The 25,027-nt window shown below is 38.6% G+C and overlaps 1 protein-coding gene across 7 annotated transcripts in view; it reads left to right on the top strand.

The window, feature by feature from the left end:
• CCSER2 (coiled-coil serine rich protein 2) overlaps positions 1-25,027 on the top strand; it is a 141,632-nt gene that overhangs the window by 100,837 nt on the left and 15,768 nt on the right. For all 7 annotated transcript variants that reach the window (XM_066191633.1, XM_066191636.1, XM_066191632.1 and 4 more), the window contains 6 exons: positions 8,041-8,131; positions 10,180-10,342; positions 10,963-11,149; positions 16,431-16,514; positions 17,268-17,354; positions 18,861-18,959. In XM_066191633.1, coding sequence (XP_066047730.1) covers positions 8,041-8,131; positions 10,180-10,342; positions 10,963-11,149; positions 16,431-16,514; positions 17,268-17,354; positions 18,861-18,959 — 711 coding nt within the window. The remainder of the gene's footprint in view (positions 1-8,040; positions 8,132-10,179; positions 10,343-10,962; positions 11,150-16,430; positions 16,515-17,267; positions 17,355-18,860; positions 18,960-25,027) is intronic.

Genomic DNA, 25,027 nt, shown 5'->3' with positions numbered 1-25,027 from the left:
GAAAGCAATGGATCATTTCACCTCAGTCAGTGCCTTTTTGACTGAAATTCATTATGGCATTAATAAATACACACTTCCAATTTTGTTTGTGGTTTTTTTAATTTTTTTTTTTGCTAGTGAATATGATGCAGTGAGAACTGATGACACTATTAGATGCCCAATACTCTAGTGACGGTGTGGGGTTGGAAAGAGAGAGAAGACATTATTCTTGTGGTATAATTATTTAATGAAGTATGATTGTTCTAGTCTTAAGGAATCTTGTTATATATGTTGGGGTGATTTGGATTTTGAAGTAGCTGTTGCCTTTTTGCTGCCTACCAAGCCTGTAAAAACCTCAGAGATTTTAAGTTTTAAAGCTTAAAAGCTTTAAAAGCTGCCAAGTTTTATCTGGACACTGTTGTGACAGAACGGGACCGTGGAGGAGTAGTCTGGGTATGAGGGGATACCAGGATTCCGCAGTGTGTCAGAGAACAACGTACATGTGACTGTAGTGCCAGTGTTCAAAGTGTCTGTGACTGTCCTGAGACTAAAAGCAAACCCAGAGAGAGTCAGACACTCAGCCATTTGTGTTGTCCCTCCGTCAACGTTTCCCTTCATTCCCAACATAGTGGAGAACACCTTTTATGGAGGGAGAGCACACAGCATCACTAATGTGGAATGGTAGCATGGAGTTATGTTTGCTGCTTCTGCTCAGAGAATTTTCATTATTTACCTTCACCACCAACGACATTCTGTCCTGTAGGACAAATTGAATAACTCACTGGCCTGAAAGCCTGACTTTTGGGTTAGGCCAATACATCTCTTGGCAAGAGATATCACAGTAGGACAGGAAGTCTTCTGTGAGGTTTTAGCTTTGACTGACACATTCTAAAAAATGGCAATGTGTGAATTTTTACTTGGGTTACAGAGCAGTTTCTTGGAAATACATTATCTGGGAAGCTGCCATTTCTGTGGTCAAACTTCCTGCTCAGGTGTATATATATAGTGATTCTGGGATTGGAGTCTGATACACGTGTCAACCTTGGAAGCTGTTTTTCATTGGAAGTTGCTGTAATTGGTAACCTCTGCTTAAGCTCCTAAATTCATGTCCAAATTTCCAGGCTCTCTTGTCCCAATATCTTCATGTCGTGTTTCAGAATCCAAGGAAAATTATTCCGGTTTACTTAAATTGTACTGTTCCAACTTCAGAATTTTCATTTTTCCAATAACACAGGTATAGAAATCTGTGGCATTTGTTTTTCATCTTCTTAATTTCTACGTAGCCTATGCTTAAAAATTTATGTTTGGAAAACCACTAGAGTGCTTGGTTCTGATTTCAAAGCCTCAAAAGTCGGTGTCATCTTTTTGCCTTTAATCTTCATTATGAGCAGATAATATTCATGAACATACTGGAGTAATGGGAGAGTATCCTTGAGCATTGTGTTCACTGTTAAGTTTTTAGTAGAAAACTCCAACTGCCATGAAAAATTCAGTCTGTGTTGTTGCTTGTCAATACAGAACTAAGAGCACAAGCTCATTTCAGTGTGTTCTGTCAGCTCCTCAGCCATTCCTTTGGTGGAATTTGCTGGCAGGCAGTTTTCTGCTCATAGTAGAGAAAGGAAACGTCATTAGATTAGAGACTGATTTTAGAGCGAAAATAGCCACCATCTACCGTCCCACCTCTGCTCCAGTCTTCAGCTTCAGAGTTCACCAACAGCAAGGGGAGGTGGTGAGAAACTGAATTAATGAGATGGCACTTCTGTCTGTCCTGTGTTATGTAGGTGTCCCTGCTGTCAAACATTATTAGGAGGTTATATGACTGTATTCCAGTTCAGAGACCTCTTGTGATGCTGGTCTGAGAGGCATGACATTCTGTGAACAGCCTTTTATAATAAATTACCTTTTTTCCTTTGGGATGGGAAAGCTTATATGCCTTTGAGAGCTGCTTCCTTCAGAACGGGCACAGTGAATCTTCTCATGCTGTTTTGGCTGGAAAAACCAAGGAAGGCAACTTCACTTGTACTTATGTGTTCTGTTCGTGGCATCCATTAATTACACCTTTGGATTTGTGTTGTGGAGAGAGGGAGAGGGCATGGCAGCTGCGGTGTTGGTGTGTGAAATATGAGAGCAAACACTGGTAGAAGGGATCACTTGGTTCATTTGCGAGGCTCGTAAGGGACATTTTCTGGATGAGTTGGTAACTGCATATCCACGTGTGAGCTGCTTCTGAGCTTTTGTGCTCCTGGCTCATGCTGTGGAAGTGTATCAGGGTAATGTGGCATTAATACACTTTTACAGTAGTGCAGTAAGGGTTGTTTAGCGTGCTGTTAGCTGCTCATGGAGAGATTGGTCAAAATAGAATCACCCCAAAGTAGTTTGGAGGTATTTGAGGATTGTTTTGGTTTTAATTAGAAGTATATTAAGCTGGCTGTGTAAGAATAGAACACATTAATGCTGTGTAACATGTCATATTTAGGTTACTCCAAAAGTCTCACTAGGGTAGAATTTAAACTCTTGCACAGAGGAAACAACTGAGCTCCTGATACAGCCATGCCCGTGCTGTTCCTCTGAGGTTGTTTGGTTCCTTTCTCAGCTGGGAATTATTTGAAGCATCTATGTTTTCCTTAAACCAAGCATTGTACATTTGATACAAGTGCAAGTCAGTGGAGTGAGAATCATTCACAATCATTTCTGCCTGTTAAAAGTAGCCATAGGAATTACACATTGCTTAATAGGGTAAAATGCTCCATTGTTGGTTAGATAAACTGTAAGAGCAATGCTGAACCTCTGGTATTGGTAGGCTTTTTGTGCAAACAGACTGGAAGCAGTGAGTAGGAAGAACTGCTTTTCCTCCTCCCCTGCTCTTCCTCTGTCACTGTTTATGCTCACTGCCGCCTGCTTTCTGTGATGGTGCTTAAAAGTAAACAGGAAACTCTCTATTTCAAAACACCAGCGTATTAAAAAGAAAAAAAACCCAAATAGAAAATCTTCTTAAATTTTGCTGGAATTCTATAGAAAGATGGTTACAATGCCTCCCTCTTTCAGCTTTCCTCGTTGCTGGAGGCTAGATGGCAGTCAAGGAATGCTGCTTGTGGCAGTGGGTGTAGCTTGGGCCCTGTGTTTGAAAGTGTTGTTGCTTATGAATTGGTGAAATCTCAACAGAATGGCTGATGTTTCTGGTTTTCTTCTTTCTCTTCTTTCATTCTGTTGTTGAATTTCAGATTTTTTACACAGTCTGACAGCTGATTTTATATTTTAAAATAATAAAAACCCAGCAAGTATAGATGCTTTAGATACAGCATGTAGTAACTTAAGCTAATAATAAATTCCTCTATACCTTCAGTAAACTTAGGTAGAGCATACAATGCCTCTATAAATATGTTGTCAAGAACAGTAAATGTTTAAGACCGTTCTACTTAACAGTTAAACCAAAAATGTTTTGGTTTTTCCAAACCAAGTTCTTGTTTCTGTGTTGTCACAGCAACCTTCAGTTATGGAGCATGAGCAAAATCACAAAATACTTGTTTGGCTGCATGGCCTAATTATCTTTAGTGTGACTTGTACAGTGTCCTCCTTTCCTGTCCTGTCTTTGGTAACCTGCAGAGTTCTATCCCACCTCTTCCCGGGGTGGTTTTCTCAGTTTTAAGGACTTCATTTACAATGGGCTTTTCTCTTCAGCCCTATGGTACAGTATGTGCTTTTCCTCTGTCTGTGTTTTCTGCCTTCACTTAAGCGTTCTGTTTAGTTGCTGTATAACATTGCCGTTTTGGAGACTTCCTATTTCTTTATTTATCTCTGTCTTGGATGCTGTCAAATGCTGAAAATAGCATTGAAAAAGACCCTGGAGATTTCCCTCTTTTCTTCTGTCAGCCTTGACTTGTGTTTGACGTTGGCGGTTATCCTTTAGCTGCCCTTCAGATGACTGATTTACCCAGACTGTTTTGTGTTTTTCTTTAAAAGCCACTTCCTTTTTTTCATTTGTCAAGCACCTTGAAATGATGGTTTGTTAGTTTCTGTGCTACTCTCGAATACTTCGCTTGAGTTTTTTTGGCCAGATTCTCCTGCAGTTCTCTCTCTTTACTCACGCTTACCTTCTACTATGGTCTCTTTTCATCCTCATCAAAAGCAAGACCTAAGTCAATAAATCAGTAATAAAAACAATTAGTTATTTTCTTTAACTGTCTGCTTCCTAAAGGTGGAACAAGCAAATGAGCTCTGAGATTGTGAGTTATGGAAACAAAATGTTGTTCCTAATACTCACCACCAGTTCATCACTCCCTCAAGGCAATTGCTTTTCCTGCGAAATATCCTAACTTGACATTGGTACTTTGTGCTCAGACTCTTCTCAATTCTGGTAATGCTCTCTGAAATTAGTTGAGGGCTTTGCATTTCTGCACTAGCCTCAGTGCCTGTCTTTTTTTTTTTTTAATTCCACTGTGATATACTTTGTGTTATAAACTTCCACGGGTCAACATTTTTAGGTTTAGTACGGGGATAATGCAAATATCTATCTGTCTTCTATTTTGGGCACTTTATGCTTTACTTTGCTTGCATTATAACCTTACAATACTGTAAGCTGTTAAGCTAAATTGAACTCAGATTGGTTAGTGGACAGAAAAATAGTGCTCTTGAGTTTAAGAAAAAGCTTATGATGCATGTTGTATGAGGAATTTTTGGAAAATGAAGTTTTCAAAAAGAATATTTTGCATTCCAGTTCATGATGGTGAAATGAAATTTGAAGTGTTGCTTCAGCAAAAGCAGTTCTTCTGCACAGAGTTCCCCAGTCTTCAAAGCAGTAGTCTTAATGTTGTTATACCTCTCCAGGAAGAGGTGCTGGGCTCCATGCCTCCAACGAATTGGGTTAAATCCCAAACTGTTGTGGGTGAGCTGTTGATGTGTGCTTGCTGAACCTGTGGTAAAACACAGCATCTGAGGACAGTCACTCCAGAAAGGATTTACAGAACATTGACGTGAACTAGCTGAAAGTGGTTTGACACATGTGGTGTGCCTTGCCCTTTGAGCCTTTTCCCTTCTCCTTATGCAGTTATGGGGGTTCTCTGTTGCTGGGGTGCTCGAGTTACTCAGTTCTTACAGCAGGACTCACAGATCATCTGTCTCAGCTCATGCTTTCCCTGTTCTGTTGCAGGAAGGCAGCAGAGCACCATTGCCTGTCTCCAGTGGAAAAGCTTTGTGGAGGGAGAGATTGGGGACAGCACTGTAGCTGTACCTGAGATTTCACAGTCCCAAACTCAGTCTCTTCCTAAGTTGTACCAGCTTGAAAATCTAGTGCTGAATCAGCCTTGTGGAAATCATACTGCTTTTAATATACATTACTCTTTTCACCTATACAAATAGAATGGGATTCTTCCTTTTCTGTAACTTGTAATAATTGCTGAAACATGTAATGTTCTGTAGGCTTGGAGCTGATGCACTTTGAAAGAATTTTTTTATTTCCTTTTCTGTTTGAGCTCATTGCCCTGAATCACTTCATGATGCTAATTGCTGTAAAGCTCACATTATTAACTGTGTTATTGCCATGTAATTACCTGCAGTTCCTTATGCAGTAGAAAGAACAACAATGGAAGTATCTATTTTTTTTTTCTTTAACACACTAATGTACTGATGAAGCTTGTACTTTATCTTATGGCTATTTCAGGATGACATTGCTGACAACTCTTTGGATATTGTGTTTCTCAAGAAGTTCGCAGGCAGAAATGCTCAAAGTGCATTCACACACGGCCCAGTGATTACAAAGTCTTGGTATTTGCAGTTGTGGAGGGTTTTTTTTGTAGCATGGAGTTTCCTTTCCTCAGTGTGGTGAAGAATGTGTAATTAGGGAAGCATAATGAAATGTGCTGTTGACAGGAAAGTATGTCTGGAATCTCAAATACTGACCTTCTGTGACACCATTAGTCTTCCCAAGTTCTGATTCAAAGATAGTAAGGTGGCTTATCTAGGCTTATTGGTAAACATTCCGGCATATTGTGTTTTTATATTGTGCATTTTTAAATGCATTTGCACAGCAGTTGCAAAGCTTTTCCACTTTCTTTTGTGTTTGTGGCCACTGTTTCTATTTTATTTGTCATGCTCATTAAAGTTCTTCCAGTAGAAGAAAATAATGCTTGTTCACACTAATTTGGAAGATGAAAGCATGGCAGAGAAATAATTTATCAACTTGCAAACTGAAACTGCTTCTCAAGCGTGCCTGTATTTTGCAGACTTGTTTGAAAAAAATATGCATTGGTTTAAAAACTCCTTGTTCCTGGAAAAATGTAAATAAATGGAAGCCAAAGTAGCAAAAATATGCAGGCATTTTGTGGTCCCAAATATTAAATCTATGTTTCCTTTAAATGGCTTCCATTTTTTTGTGAAGCTTTTCCATAGTTGGATTCATTATTATTCCCAGTGCCTTGCTGTGTAGATTTTCCTGTTCTTCCTGTCAATGCATAGAATGTTATTTGTTGACAAAGCAGTTCAGGTAGGACTTCGAGATACGACAATAACAGGTGGTTTTGTCTCAAGTATTCCATCTTTCCTTTATATTGCTCATGTTTTATAAAGTGCATATTAACTATTTTCATCTCACACTCTTCCTCACTAAATAACTTGCCCTGCAGAAATGTGAAATGCTTAATGTTCTATGTCACAACCCAACCCCCCTCCAAAAATCTTAAAATATACTTAGCTCTTGTCACCATTTATAACAAAATACAGTAGTGCTTTGTGAGTGCTGTAGGAAGGCTGCTGAAGAACAGCTGGAGCAACATTTCAGACAAATGCCTGTTATTGTTCTTCCTTTTCACCTGTGCATCTGTGACAAAGCAAAGCTAACAAATGATAGCCAGTAAAGGGGTGGCTTTGCAAGGGAATATTGTTGTGCAGTGTGTTCATAGCCAGTATCCACTTAAGTATTTAATGATCGTGTTATTATGGGAAAGAATTATAAAACATTTATTTGACTAAATACATGGTAAATTATTCAATATTGGTGCCAGGCGTCACCTTTAGGGGTAGCTGATAAACCTAAGAAAAATCTGTGCTTCTGCTGTTAGGAAAGAGGCCAGTGTGAAATGCCTGAGTCTGGTCTCAGGCCGTCCTTAAAGGCATGACTTTTACTGGGAACCCAGGAGTTGGAGCTGGATATCCATAGGAGTTCCCTCAGGCCTGCTTTGTGTGATAGCCACTTGGTGTTAATAAGTTTAGCTTTCTTGGAGTAATGGAGTGAAAGGGTGTCTGGGTTCTGTGCCCAGGCTGCTGTGTTTGTCCAGCAGTGCCGGCAGGGTCTGACTGTGCCGTGAGCTGGCTGTTCCACAGCCTTGACCTCCCCAGTTTCTCCTCCTCCTGGTGTTCTTAAAGCAAGAGGGGTCAGTCTCTGTCTTTTAAACACTGCCTGGGCTTGCCCTCATTGCAGTCCTTTAATATACCTGACTATATTTAATAAGCATAATTCATTTAGCACCAACACTTCATAGCATTTTTCTCGTGCCATTAGCATACCCATGCAATGTGATGGTTTGTTCGTCCCTTTAGGAGCAGCTTTAAATGAGCCACAATCTGAAAGGCAAAAAGAAGCAGAGTTTGGTGCTCATAATAGCATGTTTGAAGCCTTGTTGTCCCAAAACGTCAAGATAACATTGCTTTCCCTCACTTCTTTGTATGATTTCATGATAATATGAGAGCTGAAATAAGGGGATTTAACGTTGTCTCTTCACAAAGCCGTTTTTGAATTCCTAGTAAACAAAGTAGTTGAATTTCAAAATGCATCCAGCTGCAGAGAAGGCAGGATATTAATTAATAAAAAGTCTTTGGAGTATTCCATAGGCATCAGGCAGAAAAATGTTTTAATCCATCTTTGTTTCATCTAGCACTGTTACCAGCAGAGTTGTGATGATCCTTGTTTGTATAGATGGTCTCAAATAAGGCTGATCTTCACCGCAGAGGAGAGGAGGCTGCTGGTAACATTGGATGTGTGCAGAGTAAAAGTGTGACAAAGCCTTTTGTGACCGTAGGGTAAGTAAAGTATGGTGGAACCAGCTGTATCTCACTTTTCCTTTCTTGCAGGATATCTTGAATAATCTTGATTCATGTGATCTTGAAGATGATGATCTCATGCTTGATGTGGACCTGCCCGAGGACCCACCTCGTGACAAAGGTAAGTAAGGCAGCCAAGCGACCTCACTGTGAAGCTTCATGGCCTTAAGAGACTTTTGAGTTGCTTTCTTCTGGCTCTTAGTAGGTCAATGCACTCTTCAAATTGGCGTGTTTTTTTAAAAAAATAACAATTCTTTCTTTTGTGAAATACAGGGTGGGAGATATTTCTGTTTTCCCAAGTAACAACTCTTACATTTGAAAAATTCTGAATATAGAAGTGTACTGCCTTGAATAAAAGTGCAACCTTGTTAATTTTCCAGAATGGGTAACAATGCAGGCCTAAGGCCTATTCTTTCAGTAGGGATAATTTAATTCTGTTGGGGAAAAATTAAGAAACAATTTTAAAGGGTAGATCAGTTTCTCCTAAGTTTCCTTGTTTTCATGAAACATGCACTGCATTTGCATCAGTAATTCCATTACAAATTTTTAATTTAAAAACTGCTAGAAGGGCATGTTTTTCAAGGTGAATGTTTGCCACAAAAACGTTAAAAGCTAATTACTGCTACTTTTGATGTTTTTTTAGAGGTTGGGTTTCCTTATAAAATTAATCTGGCATAAACTGGCTATCTGCTTCTTAGCTTGAAAATTCTGTATTTTCAGCAGGGAGGATCTGAAAAGAAGAATTCAAAAGCCTCCTCCAGGTTTTCCCTTATGTAAACATGACCACCTGAAAAAGCAAAACTTCTCCTTGGTTAATCTCCAGCTGTCTTTCCTCAGTGTCTCAATATTTACTTTTCCAAAGCTGAAAATCATAATTACTTGTAAACTTACTGAGGGCTTATTTTGTTGTTAATTTTCACGTGTTACGAGCTGTAGAAAGATGTTGCTAAAGGAAAAATAAATCTGCAGTTAATTAAGGTGAATAAGTTTATTTTATTATACAATTTTTTGGTTATTTGCTAGGTGATAAAAACTGAATTGTAGGTATGAGTGCTTGTTCTAGTAATGTTTAACAGCACTTTTTGCCAACACTTTTTCCATAGTTACGTGCGACTTCACTGACGTCAGCCTCTAAAGACTTTCCAGGTCCTGAGAAACTCTCCTGGTTTCACTTTGGAGCCTGGGATGCCGCTTGGCCACTATTTATAGCAACAGCTGTAGCTGCAGAAGCATGCAGGGAGTGAGGAGGCAGAGTAAATCACGGGGTGACGCTGGGCTGGGAAGCCAGCAGGGAGGGAGGAGGGCCTGTCCCGGAGCCTTGCGCGCTGCGGGGCAGCGGGCAAACACCGCTCCCCTGCGTGCTCCTGCCCCTGGAAAACAGTGACAATGTGAGGGAAAACTCCGTGGGTAAGTGAAGGACCAAGTGTGGTGGCAGAACAGCAGTTCAGGAGTGTTTTTGCCGGGTCTGAGCGCCTGGGTAGAAGTTGTTTTGGCTTTCTCTCAGTCGTTTCCGGGCTGTTGCCAAATTTAGCGTTTGTTCCCTTAAGACGTTTGTGGAATTCCTGCGGCTTTGCAGAAGTTGGTGTTTTGAAAAGATTAGTTGGTTTCCTTGTTTTAAATCATGCTGGTTGTCCAGGTAAATACAGATTAAATGTCCCTGAATCTGAAAATGGAACAAGGTGAATAGGAGGAGGTATATCTGTGTTTTAAGTAAGGAAACTGTTTTCTTTTGCAGTGCAATACTGGCCTTTTTTTCCAGTGTTGTCTCTCTGTGTTTGTGTTGTTAGAACTTGTTAAAGGCCTGGGGATACACCATCGGTTAGAAAGACAGGAAATTGTTACTTTTAAATTTCTTTTATTCCATAATCTCTATCTCCTCCAAATGATTTTCCATTTAAACTGGAAAAAAATGCTTTTCCATTTAAACTGGATTCTTTAGTTTCTGCTACAGGTTGCTCTTGTTCTTGTAAGAAGTTTATATTTTAATAAAAATGTGACATTGTCAAGCAGTCTGCTTGACACTTCTAAAATGCATACTGTTCTGGATCAGTTAAAGAAAACAAAACAAACCCCACAGACATCTGTTGTACCAGCACATAGTTAATATTTTATTTGCAAGGTCCTGGGAACAAGTCTTACAAGTTTTTTTTAACATTATGCTCTCTGTAGAGGAATGTGAAAATATGAGCCGCTATGACAGACAAGACAGAAATGCAAGACAACATCAAGAGGGATTCTGGAAAAGGGCACCACAGCAGCGATGGAATACACAGGAGCACTATCATCTTGGCCATACTGACCATTATATCCATGGTAAAAATGATTTGAACAGGTAAAGCACTTTCCTATATCCTCACAAACATTTAAAGCGCCAGGGAGCAGTTCCTTTTTGGCACTTAGGGGTCTCAAGTGGCACTAAGTACCAAGTACAACATTTTCAGAATAGTTGTGTGTCTGAGTGGAAGCACCACTGAGGGTTATAACAATTTCTTTTCAAAACTTAGGCTTCTGTTTTCCTTCCAAGTACTTGTTGCTCGTGTTGATACACTATTATACATGTTGATTAAAATACTTTGTGTGTTCCATGGAAAACCATTGCAATGTCTTACTACTTGCATTTTGTAAGTTTGGGCAGCTTTTTGCAGTTTAATTTGTTAGTAAAGTAAATGTAACCTTAATGTCCTTAAAGGGTTGAATGACAGTTTATAAATATTCTGCTGAACCAGCTGGTTTTAGGGTACTGTGCTTCATAGTCTGAGAGAGGTCTATGAGTAGGAAGGAAAACTCTGTATTTAAGTGAAATAACATTGACATATTCTGATTTATTCATTTATTTCTGCTGTGTGCCACAGCATGCAAGTATAGCCCACGTTGCATAACACCTTCTTTTTTACCAAATGCTCCCCAATTTGTTTGTCATCTCAGTTTTTCTGCTTTGGGTGTTTTTTTTAGGGGTTCAAACTACCTGGAGGCTGCAGTGGGTGCCCTGGAGAGCTGCAGGGCGGGCAGCAGTTTGGCGGCGCCGCGGGCGCTGGCCGAGAACACGGTGATGCTGGACGAGATGACCCTGAGGCACATGGTGCAGGACTGCACCGCCGTCAAAACCCAGCTCCTCAGGCTCAAGAGGCTGCTGCACCAGGTCAGCTGTCCACAGGGAACAAAGCAGTAAGATAATCTGGGGACTGGGCCTAGATGGGTTTGCATTCTGTTTGGCCTTATTAGGATATTGGCGTTTCATTTATACATTGAATTACAGAGTTCCAGAAAGTGACTATACCTCTGCTTGCTATTTCCAGCACTACCTTTTCTGACTTGTCAGCACTTCACTGACTACAAAACATGCTAAATAATAACATTTTTCATGTTTATTCAATATTAAATTTTACTTCTCTGAGGAAACATCAAATCAAAAAAAGAAAATCAGTGGATGTGAAAAGCAGCTTTTATCCAATAAGATTCAGAAAAGCTGGGAGTTAAAAAAAATTAGAAGATATTAAAATTGATCCCATTGGTCAAACTTGTGTTCAGCAAGTCAGTGCTAATAGCTTTTTCTTAAGGCTTTGTTTTCCTCATTCTTTTAATCTTTTCTGTGTATTTTGACAAGAAGCTTAGCAATTCTTACTGGGTCATCTCTATTGTAAGTGTTGAAACTTAACCTTCCTATGTTAAGAAACTGGCATAAGCTTTTAAGGAGCTTTTTCAATGCACCTCAAAACTTGGCAAGTTGTGGGAGTTGGTAAACTGCTAAATGACTCAGCAGAAGTATGGCATTTCAGCTACAGAAATTCCTTTGTTACCATAATAAAGAACACTCCATGAGGCTTTCTTTGGAGACATATACAGATTAGCATTGAAAAGTGTTTGTGTGATGTTGTCTTAATACCAGATTCATTGCTGCTCTTTTCTAATAGGATAATGTAATGAAAATAACTTTGTGCCTTAAAAGTAAGGCACTAAAACAAAACACAACGAAACAAAAAGCAAATCAACCTTGAGGCTAATTCAAGAGTGTGATTATTCCTTTTAGAAATGTGAGCATTTGCTTCCTGTGCTGAGATGTGTTCCTGATTTTGTCAGGGGAAAAACAATTGTAGCAAAATAATACAGGGTCAGAAGGGGAAGGTGTGTTCCTAGAACCTGATGTCTGAGTGGTGGGCTGCATAAACTGTGCCCCCCCAACAGCCCCAGGCTTTAATACAGAGGTGGCAGGGGAACCTTTATCTAGGGCGTTTAATGCTTTTAACACAAGGACAATTTGGCAACTTGATGGATGATCAGTGTGTGTGGTTCATGGTGTAAAGGCTTGCACGTTATAGCCGAGTGGTGTGTGGCCCTGCAGAGTATCGTGTAAAATCTTGATCTAGTTTATAATAGCCAGGTTGCAGAATAAAAACCTTGCCTCAAGTAGCTCAGATTAACTTTTTGAAAAGAACTTAAATGCACAGAATGAAGCAGTTCCTCTTAATATGCCCATTTTTCAAAATTTGCTCCTTGTCTTGACAAATGCCTGATCCTTCCTCCCTCTAACAGTGAGTTTAGTAATAACAGGTATTATTCATCCCCTCAAACTTTGTCGGGTGTACTTGGCTGTATTTTCGTGACCTAATCCAACCCTGTTTTGACTCACCAGTTCCAAAACTCATCACTGGATTTCTGAATATTTATTCTACTCTCCTGTGTATTATCCACTCTTTTAATCAACGAGCATAAATAGTAATGTAAAAGTAAATTAGCCTGCTACAGAGGGGGAAACTTCAGACATTTGATACCTTAATTTGCTAAACAATTAGGACAAAACTTGTATGAAATACTTTTTCATTACATTAAAGTGTTAAGCCTTTACTGTAAACATTGAGCCTCATGCTGACAGGAATGAGTTAGAATACCACAATTCTTTTTTACTTCTTGAACAGGAGTATAGTTTTGAAAACAATTAGTTGAACTTAGAATTCTGAACTCTGAGCTAGGACTGGATCACTGGAAGCTTCTTGCAAAATTTAAAAAATTAAGGTACAAAGCCAATTGCTTTCAAGCTCCAGTTTTATTATAGAAGCAGAAGTTCTTCTCTACCAATATTACACATTTGTGTTGCCTTTCTCCAGTTGTGACATTCAGCAATAATATTTCATTTGGATAGGTAGAAGTAGAGTTATAGTCAGGACTCAGGCATGAGGTCTCAGAGGAACAGTTACAGTAAAATAGGAAGTGTTAGTAATTAAATTCAGTTTTATTCAATTATCTAATCAGCTGTAGTGTGACTTAGTGTAGAGCACAGCACGTAATGAATGTATACCTAGCAGATTCCTGGGGAGACTTAATGTGCTGTGCTGGATTCATTGCTGTGACTGGAGCTCACACAACTGGATATAAATTAGCTGGAGTATTGCTAGCAACATAGCTGCAGCAACGTGGGGCTGGTGCTGCATTCCCAGTTCAGCTTGGAAAAATAAATAGTTATTTGAGTAACAGAGCCTTGGCTGAGCTCTGTGTGACCAGGAGAACAGTGGCAGCAGTACAGGTGCTGGCTGATTACTCCTCACACACTGCCATCTTCCTGTGCCTTCACACAGTGAAATCAGCAACAGGAGTCTCTCTCATACAGAGTTCAGAAAATTTTCACAGCACTGAGTATAACCTTCTCTGGCTTCTCAGTAATGTTATACTAACCTATATGGAGTGAAGAATGAGCTTGTTCTTGTACTAAATGCAGCCATATTTACAGACAGCTGTACTGCTGGAGACCATTCTCTCTTTAATGCTTAACTGGAGTGCTAACTTTTGTGTTGTAAGAAGAAAATGTTTTGGAAGTCTAATGCTGGTAATAATTGACATATAAATGTTAATGCTTCTTAAACATTGACTAAGGTACTTCATTTGCATGCTTATTAAGGAATAAGTTTTCTTCTGATCTTAACAGTTTCTTCCTCCTCCTCAATTAATTTCATAAACTTGCTGCTCTGGGTGGAGGCTAATGCGTTAATACCCTTTTAAATAAGGTTGTTCTGTTTCTGTTGCCCTGGAGCCTTTGATCTTGGCAAGGATTGACCATCCTCTGTAGTAACCCAGCAATGGCTTGCAACCACCCTGCCTTACCTCAGATCAGCACTTGCTGCTCTTGTAGGGAGGACTGAAACATGAAGTAGTTCACAGAGCTGTGAGATGTGTGAAGCTCTTTTTTCTGTGGGAGGCAGTTTTTTTAAAAAACATTTCATTTCAACTTACCTTTTGTAAATGGAAATGGATTCTATTTTTCAAGCACAGATCTTCACTGTAGCTTATTCAGGTATGGCCCATTTGTATGAAGAGATGTGAATGAAAATGTGAACCATGTAGTGCAAAGTTGTTAAATGCATCAGTAGATTTTGCAGAGGCTTTAGATCAGTAAGTCACCTATGTACCTTTGAAATACATATTCATTGTGTCCTTTTCTTTTTGCATGTGGTGAGATCCACAAGAGAGGTTCATCTTTGTTTATGAAAAGCCTAAAGTTGAGAAAGAGACAGATAAACGAAATAAAAAGATGTTTTTGTGTCATGCATTAAGTTGTATAAATTGCCCCTACAATTATTATTTTTTACTAGCCATAAAATAGTTCACCTCAGTGACTTAATTGTGCTTGAAAGAAACAGAACCAAAAGAGATGAACAAATCAAATTGGCAAATTTTATGTTTAAGCCGTTGTTTAACTGTCAGACTGTTGCTGTGACAGTGTTTGCCAGTGAGCAGCGACATTGACATGGCCTGGATGAAACTGCACTCAGAATGCCAAGCAGGCAGCAGGGGAACAGCACCCTCTGCTTGATGGCCACTTAGCACACCTTCAGCTTGCATCATTAGAGAAATGCCATTAGCAAAGGAGTCTGTTCACAGGAGTGATTTGTACTGAATAAAGCTTGGAGTTGGGAATCAAAACCTAGACCTTGGTAAAAATTTAGTTGCCACTGCTCTGCATAAATGATTATACCAAAATAAATAATGTATTCTGCTGCTGTAAAAATGTTAGAGGTAGCAGTTTTATATATTGCCTGTTGTAGTGTGATGTGCAATGTGTAGTGATACCTTTATAAAGTTCATTGTATCTTTACCAAAAGATTTAAAGCATGTGTGCTCTCCAAGTTTCCAAATTTGATGATATCTAGTATTATTTCTAGCTTACCCAAAATAGCATATGCATATAGCCGGGTGCATTTTTCTTAGCTAATTCTATCATCTTTTTGATAATTCTAATTACTTCTTTTTTGTACAAGGATGGCTCTATTTTGCTGATATCCTGTTTCATTTTAGCAATATAATGAGCAAGAAGCAAACAGCACAAGAGAGATTTCATAAATTAATCCTAGGATGTGTTCAAATGGGGCTTGAGTTCCTACTGATAGTGTTAGAAGTATTTTCCAGTTGTGCTGTGTTCTCTGCATGTGTACTGAGATAATTATGACAGTGGTGAGGGAATTGCTGCAGATGACCTTTGTCCCTGCTTTGCTGGTGATTGAGTCAGGTGTTAGCACAGGCCTGGAGAACTGATTTAAATCACCAGGGAATGTGTGACATACTAACCTTCTTTGCAATTAGGTCTTAATCTGCTGTTGTTGAGTCTCTTATTGTTCCACTTCCCTGCATTTTAATAGCAGTAAAAGGTATACTGGAGGTACAGAGCTTTGAAATGCCATGCAAAATACTTTTGCTTGAAATAGTTTTGTCTTGTTTTGTATTTTTTCCCATTCCCGTGATGACTCTTTCACAGTTGTAACTGTGACCATCTGTAGCTTCACTTCTGAGTATATTTGTTTGAATCATTGCTTAAAATAAAATGTGGTGAAATTTGTTAATTGGGGAATACAAGATAAATATAAAATACAGTATAAATATGCAGAAAATAATTTGTTAAACTGTAAGTAATTCTAGGATTCTAATTGCTGCACTTATCCTCTAGCATTTTAGAAATACTTTGAACTAAACAACATTTGTGTTTTTATGGTATTACTTTGCAAATTATTTCAAAGCACTCTGCTAGAACTTGTCCATAACGTGGAGTGTAAGCTGCTGCTTCATCAGTCTTTCACCTGCTGGCCTTGGGCCTGGAAGGGACAAGCAGCTACTTGTGAACTGAATACAGCTGAGTGCTGGACAGTGTAAACTTGACTGTTCTCAAAATTAACAGTCTGTTTATATAAATGTCCAAGAAACAGACAAAAAAAAAATCAAAAACCAAAACAACCAAACCAGAACAGCACCAAAAACCTGTGAGATGTGTAAAGTACTATCAAGTTACAGAAATTAAATATAAGTGTGTGTAGCATGGCCCTTACTTGGGCATTGTACACAGGCTGCAGCAAGGGAGGCTTTCCCAAGTGGGGGAAAAAGGAAACTTGCTGTTTCAACAGGTAATTTAAAGTTGTATTCTTGTTTTTGTCCACCGTTAGAATGATGAAAATGTGTCACTCCAGGACATCACATTCTCAGTGCCATCGAGTCCAGAACCACAAGAACCTGAGTCAACTTTTAAGGTAAATGACATGGCTTGACTCTAAGGAATAAGAGATACAAACCTTTTTATGTTTAGAAAACAGGCCCAAAGTCTGTGTGTAACTGAAATACTGCTTCTTGCTCCTTTCTTTGTTTGAATGCTAACCTAGGTGAACCCCACAAAGTCAGTGGCAAGTTTATTGTTTTAGAATGGATATTAAAGGCAGAAGAAATCACAATAGGTATTGCAAATGGGATCCTCTTTTATACTTCTGTGTGTTTTCTGTGGTGGTAAGGTTTTGTACCATTGCTTGGCTCTAATTGTAAAACAACTTTACAAAGATCACTAATTCTGTATTTATGTGAGGGAAGCAGTGCTTACTGGAAATATAACAAGGCTATAAATACTTCATGAAGTCGAAGAACACTTAAAATCTAATGCTTGTTCTGAGCTCAGTAATTTCTGTTGTTGATAGAGAGAACTTTAGGTAGTGTTTGCTGACTAGGCATGTTCATCCACATAATGTCACTTGTTTGAACAACAGATGAATTACTGCTTCAAAAATGCAGCTGATTTACTTACCCTGGAAATTCAGTGGATCAGCTGAATTTGGCCTCTTCAATGGACTTTTAGTCAAGTTTCTTCACTCTTTTTCCCGCTCTCATGTGAATGGGGGGAGGAGAGCACGTGCTGTGTCCCTGCCATTCCTCTAGGCATGTCTGATCTCACGCATCCTGTACAGGTGTTGCTTTAGGTTGTGCAGTCCTCACAGAAAACCACTCTTCTGTTGCAGATGGATGATCTGCTGAATGAGATCAGGCAGCTGAAAGATGAGCTGAGGAAAAAGGATGAAACAATCAACCAATTAGAGCAGCAGCTTGTAAGTATAATCCAAAATATTTAGCCAAGTCCCAGGTGTGCACTGCAGAGTGCAGCTTCAATAGGCAGTACTGATGAAGGCTTTAAGAGAGCTTAGGCAACTATTTCCTTCCTTCTTCCTTTAACTGTAACAAAGGTAGGTTTGGGTTCCCAGTTGTGGTCCTGGGATCTTTAATTCCATAATCTGGTCATGATTTTGTGTGGCACTGAGCAAGGATATGTTTATAATGCTGTTGACAGTCTTTAATTTCCAAAACAGTTTTGAACATTAAATTCTAGAAGCTGCTTAAAAATAACAGTGAGGAAAAGATAAGGCTACACTTGAAGTATTTTAAAAACGGACGAAGATTGGACCTATCATTCTGCTTAAAGTTTTTGTTACTGTTTTTGTTTTTCCCTCTCCTTTATCCACTGTCCATTATCTCCACTGTCCATTATCTTAATAAAGAATTACACCATAAAATTTAAAGCTGAGCAAGATAGTAGTCTAAGTTGATTGGTTTTTTAGGAAACAATACAAACCAAGTTGAATAGTCAGATTAAATCTGGCAACTAAGAACAAGTTATTGGGGCACTTTATCATAAATTAGGTTCAGGGAGACACAAGACCTCAGGCAAAAGTCACATGTGCCTTTTACCTTTTTGCTCGTGCTCTGAGTTTGGATTTGGCCATGTATATCTTTGCATTTGGTTCTGGTAAATTCACCTGCTGTGACAATTCTCGTAAAATAGCCCCACATTTGCAAGACATTTCAAGCCACAGCAAGATCCTACAGGCAGGGTAGATGAGATGCCAAGAGGTGCACACCATACATATTTATCATAGCTGGAGACAGTACTTGTGTCACCATAATCTCTAATGAAATGTTGAGCATGTGCTTTTGTAGGTGTAGGCAATAAAACTGAGCTGTGGCATTCATCCTGTCCCTGTCTGGCTTGGGAGCATTCCCTCTAAAACCAAACTGAAAGGCGAAGATTTGATGTTTGCTCTGCTGTTTGAACAGCAGAATCCCACATCACAGCATACCAAACCAAGTTACCTTGTTTGTTAGCATTTAGCAGTAAGTGTTGGGTTTTGGGTACACTTAGTCTCACTCTTTAAAATCGGCCGAAAGTCCTTGAAGGAAGTTTCTCCTTCCCTGCTCAGTCACGTACCTGATTGCTGGAGTAACCTGTAACTGCTGCAGCTGAGGAGCTCTGCTGTGGAGATGGGTAAAACTTAACATTTGTAATGACTGAAAGATGACTTGAAGAACCCAGTGCTGCAGAAATTTACGTGAAAAAACTCTTTCCAAAAGTCAGCATTTATTCTGGATTACTTCTCAGTATCCTTTGGGCAAAGCAGCAGTTGTGCAGCACTGTAAATAGTGGTTTAATTGTATTGTGCTCTACAGTCAAGTCATGCTTGATGTCTGACCACTGGGCCTTGGCTGTACTTTTGAAGAGGCTCAGCTGGTTAATTTCTAACTAATTCTTGTTTCTTTTTCTCTTTTTGGGGGTGATTCAGGCCACTAGATGTAACTGCCAGAAGGACAGTCAAAACCCTCCGGGGGCAGTGCGCGCGTGTGCCGATAAATTCACACAAACCTCCTGGAGGAGGAGTTCTGTGAGTAAAGTGGGCCCTGCGTGCTCGGGTACCTCTCTCTGCCTTTCCTTCTCTTCTTCTGTAACCTTGGCTCTCACACAAGTCAGCCTTGTTCAGGAGATCCTGTGCTCTGTGTGAGTAGTGTCCTTCCTGCTGTGCAACCCTTGAGTTCTTTTGCAGCCCTGTTACGTAAACAAATATTACAAACATTTATTTTAAAATAAATCATTCAGCTTTAGAAATCTTCTATTTAAATAACCACCATTTGCAGTATTTGAGTTACAGTCAATCCAGCATGTATATCTAGTGGTACTTAAAGAGATTTTCTTATATCCTGACTTCGAATCATAGGTATCTCTTAGGGTTTTTTCCTGGTCAGATTTTCATTGTTAATGTTTTCATATTTGTTGAGGAAAAGAAACAGTGTATTCTAAGTTTCAGTGCATAAGTGTAAAATCAAAAGTTAATATTAATATTTCTTATGGGTTTTTTTATAATTCATTTTAATAGCTTGAATCATTAAAAAAATAATTGTGTGAAAATCACTTTAACAAAAGACATCTTCATTCCCATATGTTGTTGCATGGATCGCATTTGTTTCCACTATGTAAAATTTACATTCTTCATGAAACACCAATAGAATATTTAAGATGGGGGAGGGACAACATATTTGATATTATATAATGTGAAGAAATTACCTTTGCTAAACAAAGCTTTTGTTAGTCAGCAGCAAATAGCATTTGGGTCTTTCAGCTACTGCTCTAGCTAGAAAACTTAGGATATTTTATTAAAAGGTTAAAAATGGATTTGATTTTTTTGTTTCTTTGTTTTTATCCTACATTAAGTTACTTGATGTAAGCCTGTAATAAAGATGAATCACCCCTGTTATCTTTCTAAAATTGCTCTTCTAAATATATAGCACTAGAGCAGAGGCCCCACCACGCTGTGTGTTCACCAGTTACTGGCAAACAGCATTACCCATGTTTTCCAACCTCCTCCTTTCTGTCTGATAGGAACCTGCTGTCAAAAGATTATAACCTTAAGTAGCTTTTGGTTTGCTTTGACACCTCTGCTCCCCCATGTCCATCTTGGTTCATCCCATTTGTTTCATCTGCTTTTTCTTTGGAGCTTCTGAGCCCTTGCATTGTTTGTTTTTCCCAACTGGATTTTCTGTGTGTGCTGTTCATTGGATGGCTTTGGGCATTGATACTGTTACAAGGTTAGTGGCTATTGTTTCCACCTACCTTTTTTTCTAGCTCATTTATCACATGGATTCAGAGACAAGATTAAATGGTGGAAAGTTAGTTGCTTAACTGCACAAGTTTCAGTTTGTGCAACTTGTGGTGTTAGTTGAGAAGACAAAGATATTGGAGAAGATGGGGAATTTGAGTTGCTGTCTCAAGCACGAGGAGTCACTCAGCACAATTGTCTGGTTTGGGTCAGGTTGGCCAGTATATTATTTTTAACTTACATTGTAGTTTTGTTCAAAAAGATTTTTTTTTTTTTTTTTTTTGGGTCAGGAGGAAGTTTGGGTTAAGGGACAGTATCTTTAAGAGCTGGAGGAACCTCTGCTGTATTTGTGGTTGGGTGTGTGGATATATGTGTATGATACACATATATATTTCCAGCCATAATGCACAATTCAAACATCTTGGTATTTCTATCCATGTGCAAAGTTTCTCATGAAATTGATGAATGACTTGGGAAAATTCGTAAAATGTTAACAAATTTTGAAACTATGCTGCTTTTCATGGCTTTTTGATCCTGGGAAATTTTGGACAGAATGTTTTGGGCATGTTTTTTGGGTTTTTTTCAATGTCTTCACGTGCATATTTATAAGTTACAGGCTTTCTGTCTGCCAATAGAAACAGGAACTCCCTAATGTGGGATTTCTTCAAGGAGGACAATGGTCTGGCTGGTGCAGCCAAATTTCAGTTCTAATGGTCAGACCTCAACTTTCTGCTTTAATGCTTCCTCTGCTAACATGCATTTGGATGCTTCCTTGCTTGGCCTAATAGACATATAAATGTATAAAGTAATTTTTGATCTGGAACCTAATAACAGAAAACGTCTCTTGCAATAGAAAGGAGGCACAATCAGCTCTTTTTTTCTTGTAAGAAAGTACAATAAATAGAAAGTACAATAACTAGAAGGAGACACCTGGGGAACGCGTATTCTCACTACTCGAATCCCAAAAAACCTCTTAAAGAAATTGTTTTGCTCTCCTAACATTCCTCTGCAGTTTAATTTAATGGTCTTGACCTAAGAATAAACACTAAGAAAAATCACGTTTATTGGTCCTATATGCGATATAAATCATAAAATATTGTTAATGTTTATGAAATTACCTATGCAGACTAGATTTTTTTATATAGACTAGCTTTTTTGGTTTTTTAAACCAAATTGTAATTGAAGTTTTGGCAATGACAAAATGACTCCTTTGAGGCATCTTAGCTTTTTGCTTCTTTAAGCTTGTTAATAGTTTTCAATTCTGATGAATATTTAACTACTTCAGTTTTTCCTCTTAGTGTTGACTTGCCAGTCATTTTAAATTATGGTGGATATTAGGTACTTCAGATATCAAAATTTTCAGAATTAATGTGACTGTTTATGAATTCCATATATTCTATACAAGTCAGAACTGATACAATGTGTTTATTCCTCAGGATTTAGTACCAGTCTGGGAACACAGTGATTTAGTGTTTCAAGGAATACTTTCAGTGCTTACTCAAACATGCCTTAACAAACATTGTTAATGTAGTGTGTCAAAAAGAATAGATGCTAGAATAAACTAGGAAACAGGGAGAGTGGAAAGCAGCTACTTCAGTTTGGAATTTGAGACCATATGAATTGCAGCGATTCAGCTGGCCATTTGAAATGGCTGGTATTTCTGATCACTTCATGGTTCTGCCACTAAATGAATAAGTGGAGATCATTAAACATATTAATTTTTAAAAGTCATGTTGACATTGCTTCTTTGTTATTAAATATTTCTAGAAAATGACCCATTCTGATGTGATTGTAAACTTGTCTGGTGTTGTTCTCTTCAGGGACCACAGTTTTTCAAAGTCCTTTCAGGTTTTTTTATATTTAAAGGTAAATAGGTACATAAGTGGAAGTTGTGTAACTTTAACTTAATTCTTGGGACTTAGTGCTCACATAAGAAAAACTAAGGGCTGGAAGAAATGTTTGGGAAATTTGGCTTCCTAAAAATTGATAGGTAGCTACCTATTGCCTGTGAGCTGTGTCTGTGACATGGTATTTCTTGTACGTGTCCTGGCAGGATGCTCAAAATTCAGGTAACTGCTTTTTGTTTGTGCTTTATTCTTGGTTAGCCATCCTTGGGGTAAAAGCTTGGACAAATATTTGCTGGCAGGATAGACCACGACATTTTTGAAAGGATCTCTTACAGGTCTCTTGTACAGAATTCATTCCAGTTAGTGTGTCTTATGATTTTACTATCATGGAAGAAAATCACCAAACCCTGGAAGAAGATAAAAATTACCTGAAGAAATTATGTTAATGGACAGCTTACAAGAAAGAAAAATGTTAGCATCCACTGCCACACTGGACTTGCAGGCTCTGCAGGATTGTTTCTCTAAGAGTAAATACTGATGTTTTCAAGACTTTGAGGGTGAACGGGTTAGAACTCAAGTTTTTGTTGATAAATCATTTGGTTTCTTGGGCTGGAAAGAATGTTGGCAGATGCTGAGAAGTAAATGACAAACAAGCAAACACTTCAAAGCCCTGAATTTGGTCCAAGAAACCTGGAGAAGATTCTGGCCTGTGAGAACCAGTTCCTCCTAGTTGCCGGTTGCTCTTCCACTCCCTGCAAGAGTAGATAGTGTGTACAGTAAAAGCTGTGTTTTCCCTTGGTAACAGCTCACAGTGATGAGAATGAGCTTTGCTGCCTAAATGTGTGTACAAGTTCATTCTTGTCTCTGCTAGAATGACAGCAGAACCTGTCAGTTTGCATGGGAGCATGCATGGTCTTGTTCTTTGCTCCACCTTTTCTCTACTTTTGCACTGAGATATTCTTTGCCTCCCTTTTGAATTTTGTTCCAGTTTGTCATTCCAAAGCCTTTCACATCAGTTGTTTGGAGGAACCTTTGTAATCCTTTGTCTGTCTTTGTGTACTGTTGTTCTTCTCATTTTAGTATCTCCTTCCACCTTAGCCTTGAACATCCTGTATGTTTCAGCTTCACAACCATTCATTTAAACTTGCAGCTTTTTACAGTCACTGTATGTGTTCATCTTCACATTCAGCCTTGATTTCTCCTACTGTCCATGCTCTGCTGTTTGCTTCATGTTCTTATACATGTGCTTGGTGAAACAAAACCATAGCAGGACTAGGTGGTTATATTGTGCACCTGTCTCTTGTGCTGTGACTGTGCGTGACAAGTAGAGACTACATGGAAGAGAGATCCTTGAACCCTTCACAAGCAATTCTTGTTGGTCTAGTGTAAACCAGCACATAAAACTGGGTTGGTGATGTTTTTCATCTGAATACTTTCAGAAAGACTTTTGCATGTCAGAACTGCTCATTCGTGAGCTCTTTCTGGGTGCTAGGCCAGTAAGAGAAGACTGCTGCAGAAACATTTTGTTTGCCTCAGTGTTGAAGTCTGTCATTCTAGGTTTGTTCATGGTGTGGAGCTCTGAGTGTGTACGAGACAACTGGCAGTGCTTGGTGAGAGGCAGCAAAAATCACCTTCTCAATGAAGTGCTCAGAGGCTCCAGTTCTGAGCTCCAGTTGTATGGATTAAAAAAGGGATCTTGGCTGTATTTGCATTTGTTTCTGCAGCAGAAAAGGCTTTTTGAAGCAGTAGCAGTTTTGCATGTTGGCGTATCCTTGGGAAAAGAACTGGAATATCTGGGTGTTGGGCTAAAGTTACCGTGCTGCAATAGCTTAGAAATATTTAGCTTCTCCTTTTCTGGCAGAAGCAGTTGCTTTTGTTCATGTGATTTCTTATTCTAAGGTTGAAGTCTGCTCATAACTAACAATGGGAAACTTTGGCCTTAGTCTTCATAGTAACATCTAAAAGATGAAACAACCACCAGGTTTTCCCAGTGCAGTTTGAGCCAGAACTTCATAAAGCATTCAGTACAACATAAAGCAATAGTACAATTCATCCGGATCTCAGAAGAACATTTGTCCTTCTGGTTTGTAGGCTACTTTATCTCAGCTGCTCTTATTTTTCCACTCCTGAATCTCATGTTGTTTTAAAATTCTTATTCACTTCTCTTTGGGGATGCCTTTGCTATTTCACAGATTCAGTATGTGGAAAATAAGAGAAATGGGATTTAAGAGTAGTGGCTGGATGCACATAATAGCTGTTGGAGGGACTGTTCAAACTGCTGTCTAGCATTAAAATCTTAGTGGAAACAGTTGCTTCAGAACCCAGAAAAATCCCATCAGGTATTTTTTGTTTGGGTTTGGTTTGGTTTTTTTAATTGAAGTTGAGGTAAGTCATGTTCTCGTCATTTAATTCTAGAATTCCTTGTTTGTGAGTTTGATAGACATTGTAATAAATAAGTGGAGATTCAGGTTTTTCTTGTTTCTTACTTTTAAGTGGAAACTGCCACATTATCTGTGCATTTTGAATATGTACCATCATCTGGAGATGTATTTATTAGTGTATTTCTTTTTTCCTTCTCTTTGGATTTCTTGGGAACCTCAGTGCACATTTGAGTTATAGGAGATGAATATGAGTTGATGTTTAAAGGAGAAAAAGCTTAATAACTTTGCTAGAATTTTGTACAGAAATTACTATTAAAAGAAAATTAATCTTTCTGTAAGCCAGGCATATGTGCAGATACTTAAATCTTAATGTGCTATATCAATGGGATTGATACATCCTTTATAATTTTTATAATCAGTTTAAAGTCATAACACTCATCTTAAGAAAATCCCAGTGCTGTATCTGCTGATCCTTACTTTTTCAATTGATGTTGATTTTAGTTACCTTATTTGATGTACAATTAAACAACCCTTGTTTGGGGTATTTTTAGAAAAAAATTAATTTATTTATTCATTTATTACAAAATGGAAATCTGGTATTTATTTGAAACTTACCTATATGGAGCAATGT

Source organism: Chamaea fasciata, unplaced genomic scaffold (assembly GCF_029207755.1).
Source record: "Chamaea fasciata isolate MVZ Bird 193981 ecotype frontalis unplaced genomic scaffold, bChaFas1.0.hap1 SCAF_9, whole genome shotgun sequence".
NCBI lineage: Eukaryota > Metazoa > Chordata > Aves > Passeriformes > Sylviidae > Chamaea > Chamaea fasciata.
Note: the sequence above shows the minus strand (reverse complement) of the source record. Positions and strands in the feature narration are given on the sequence as shown.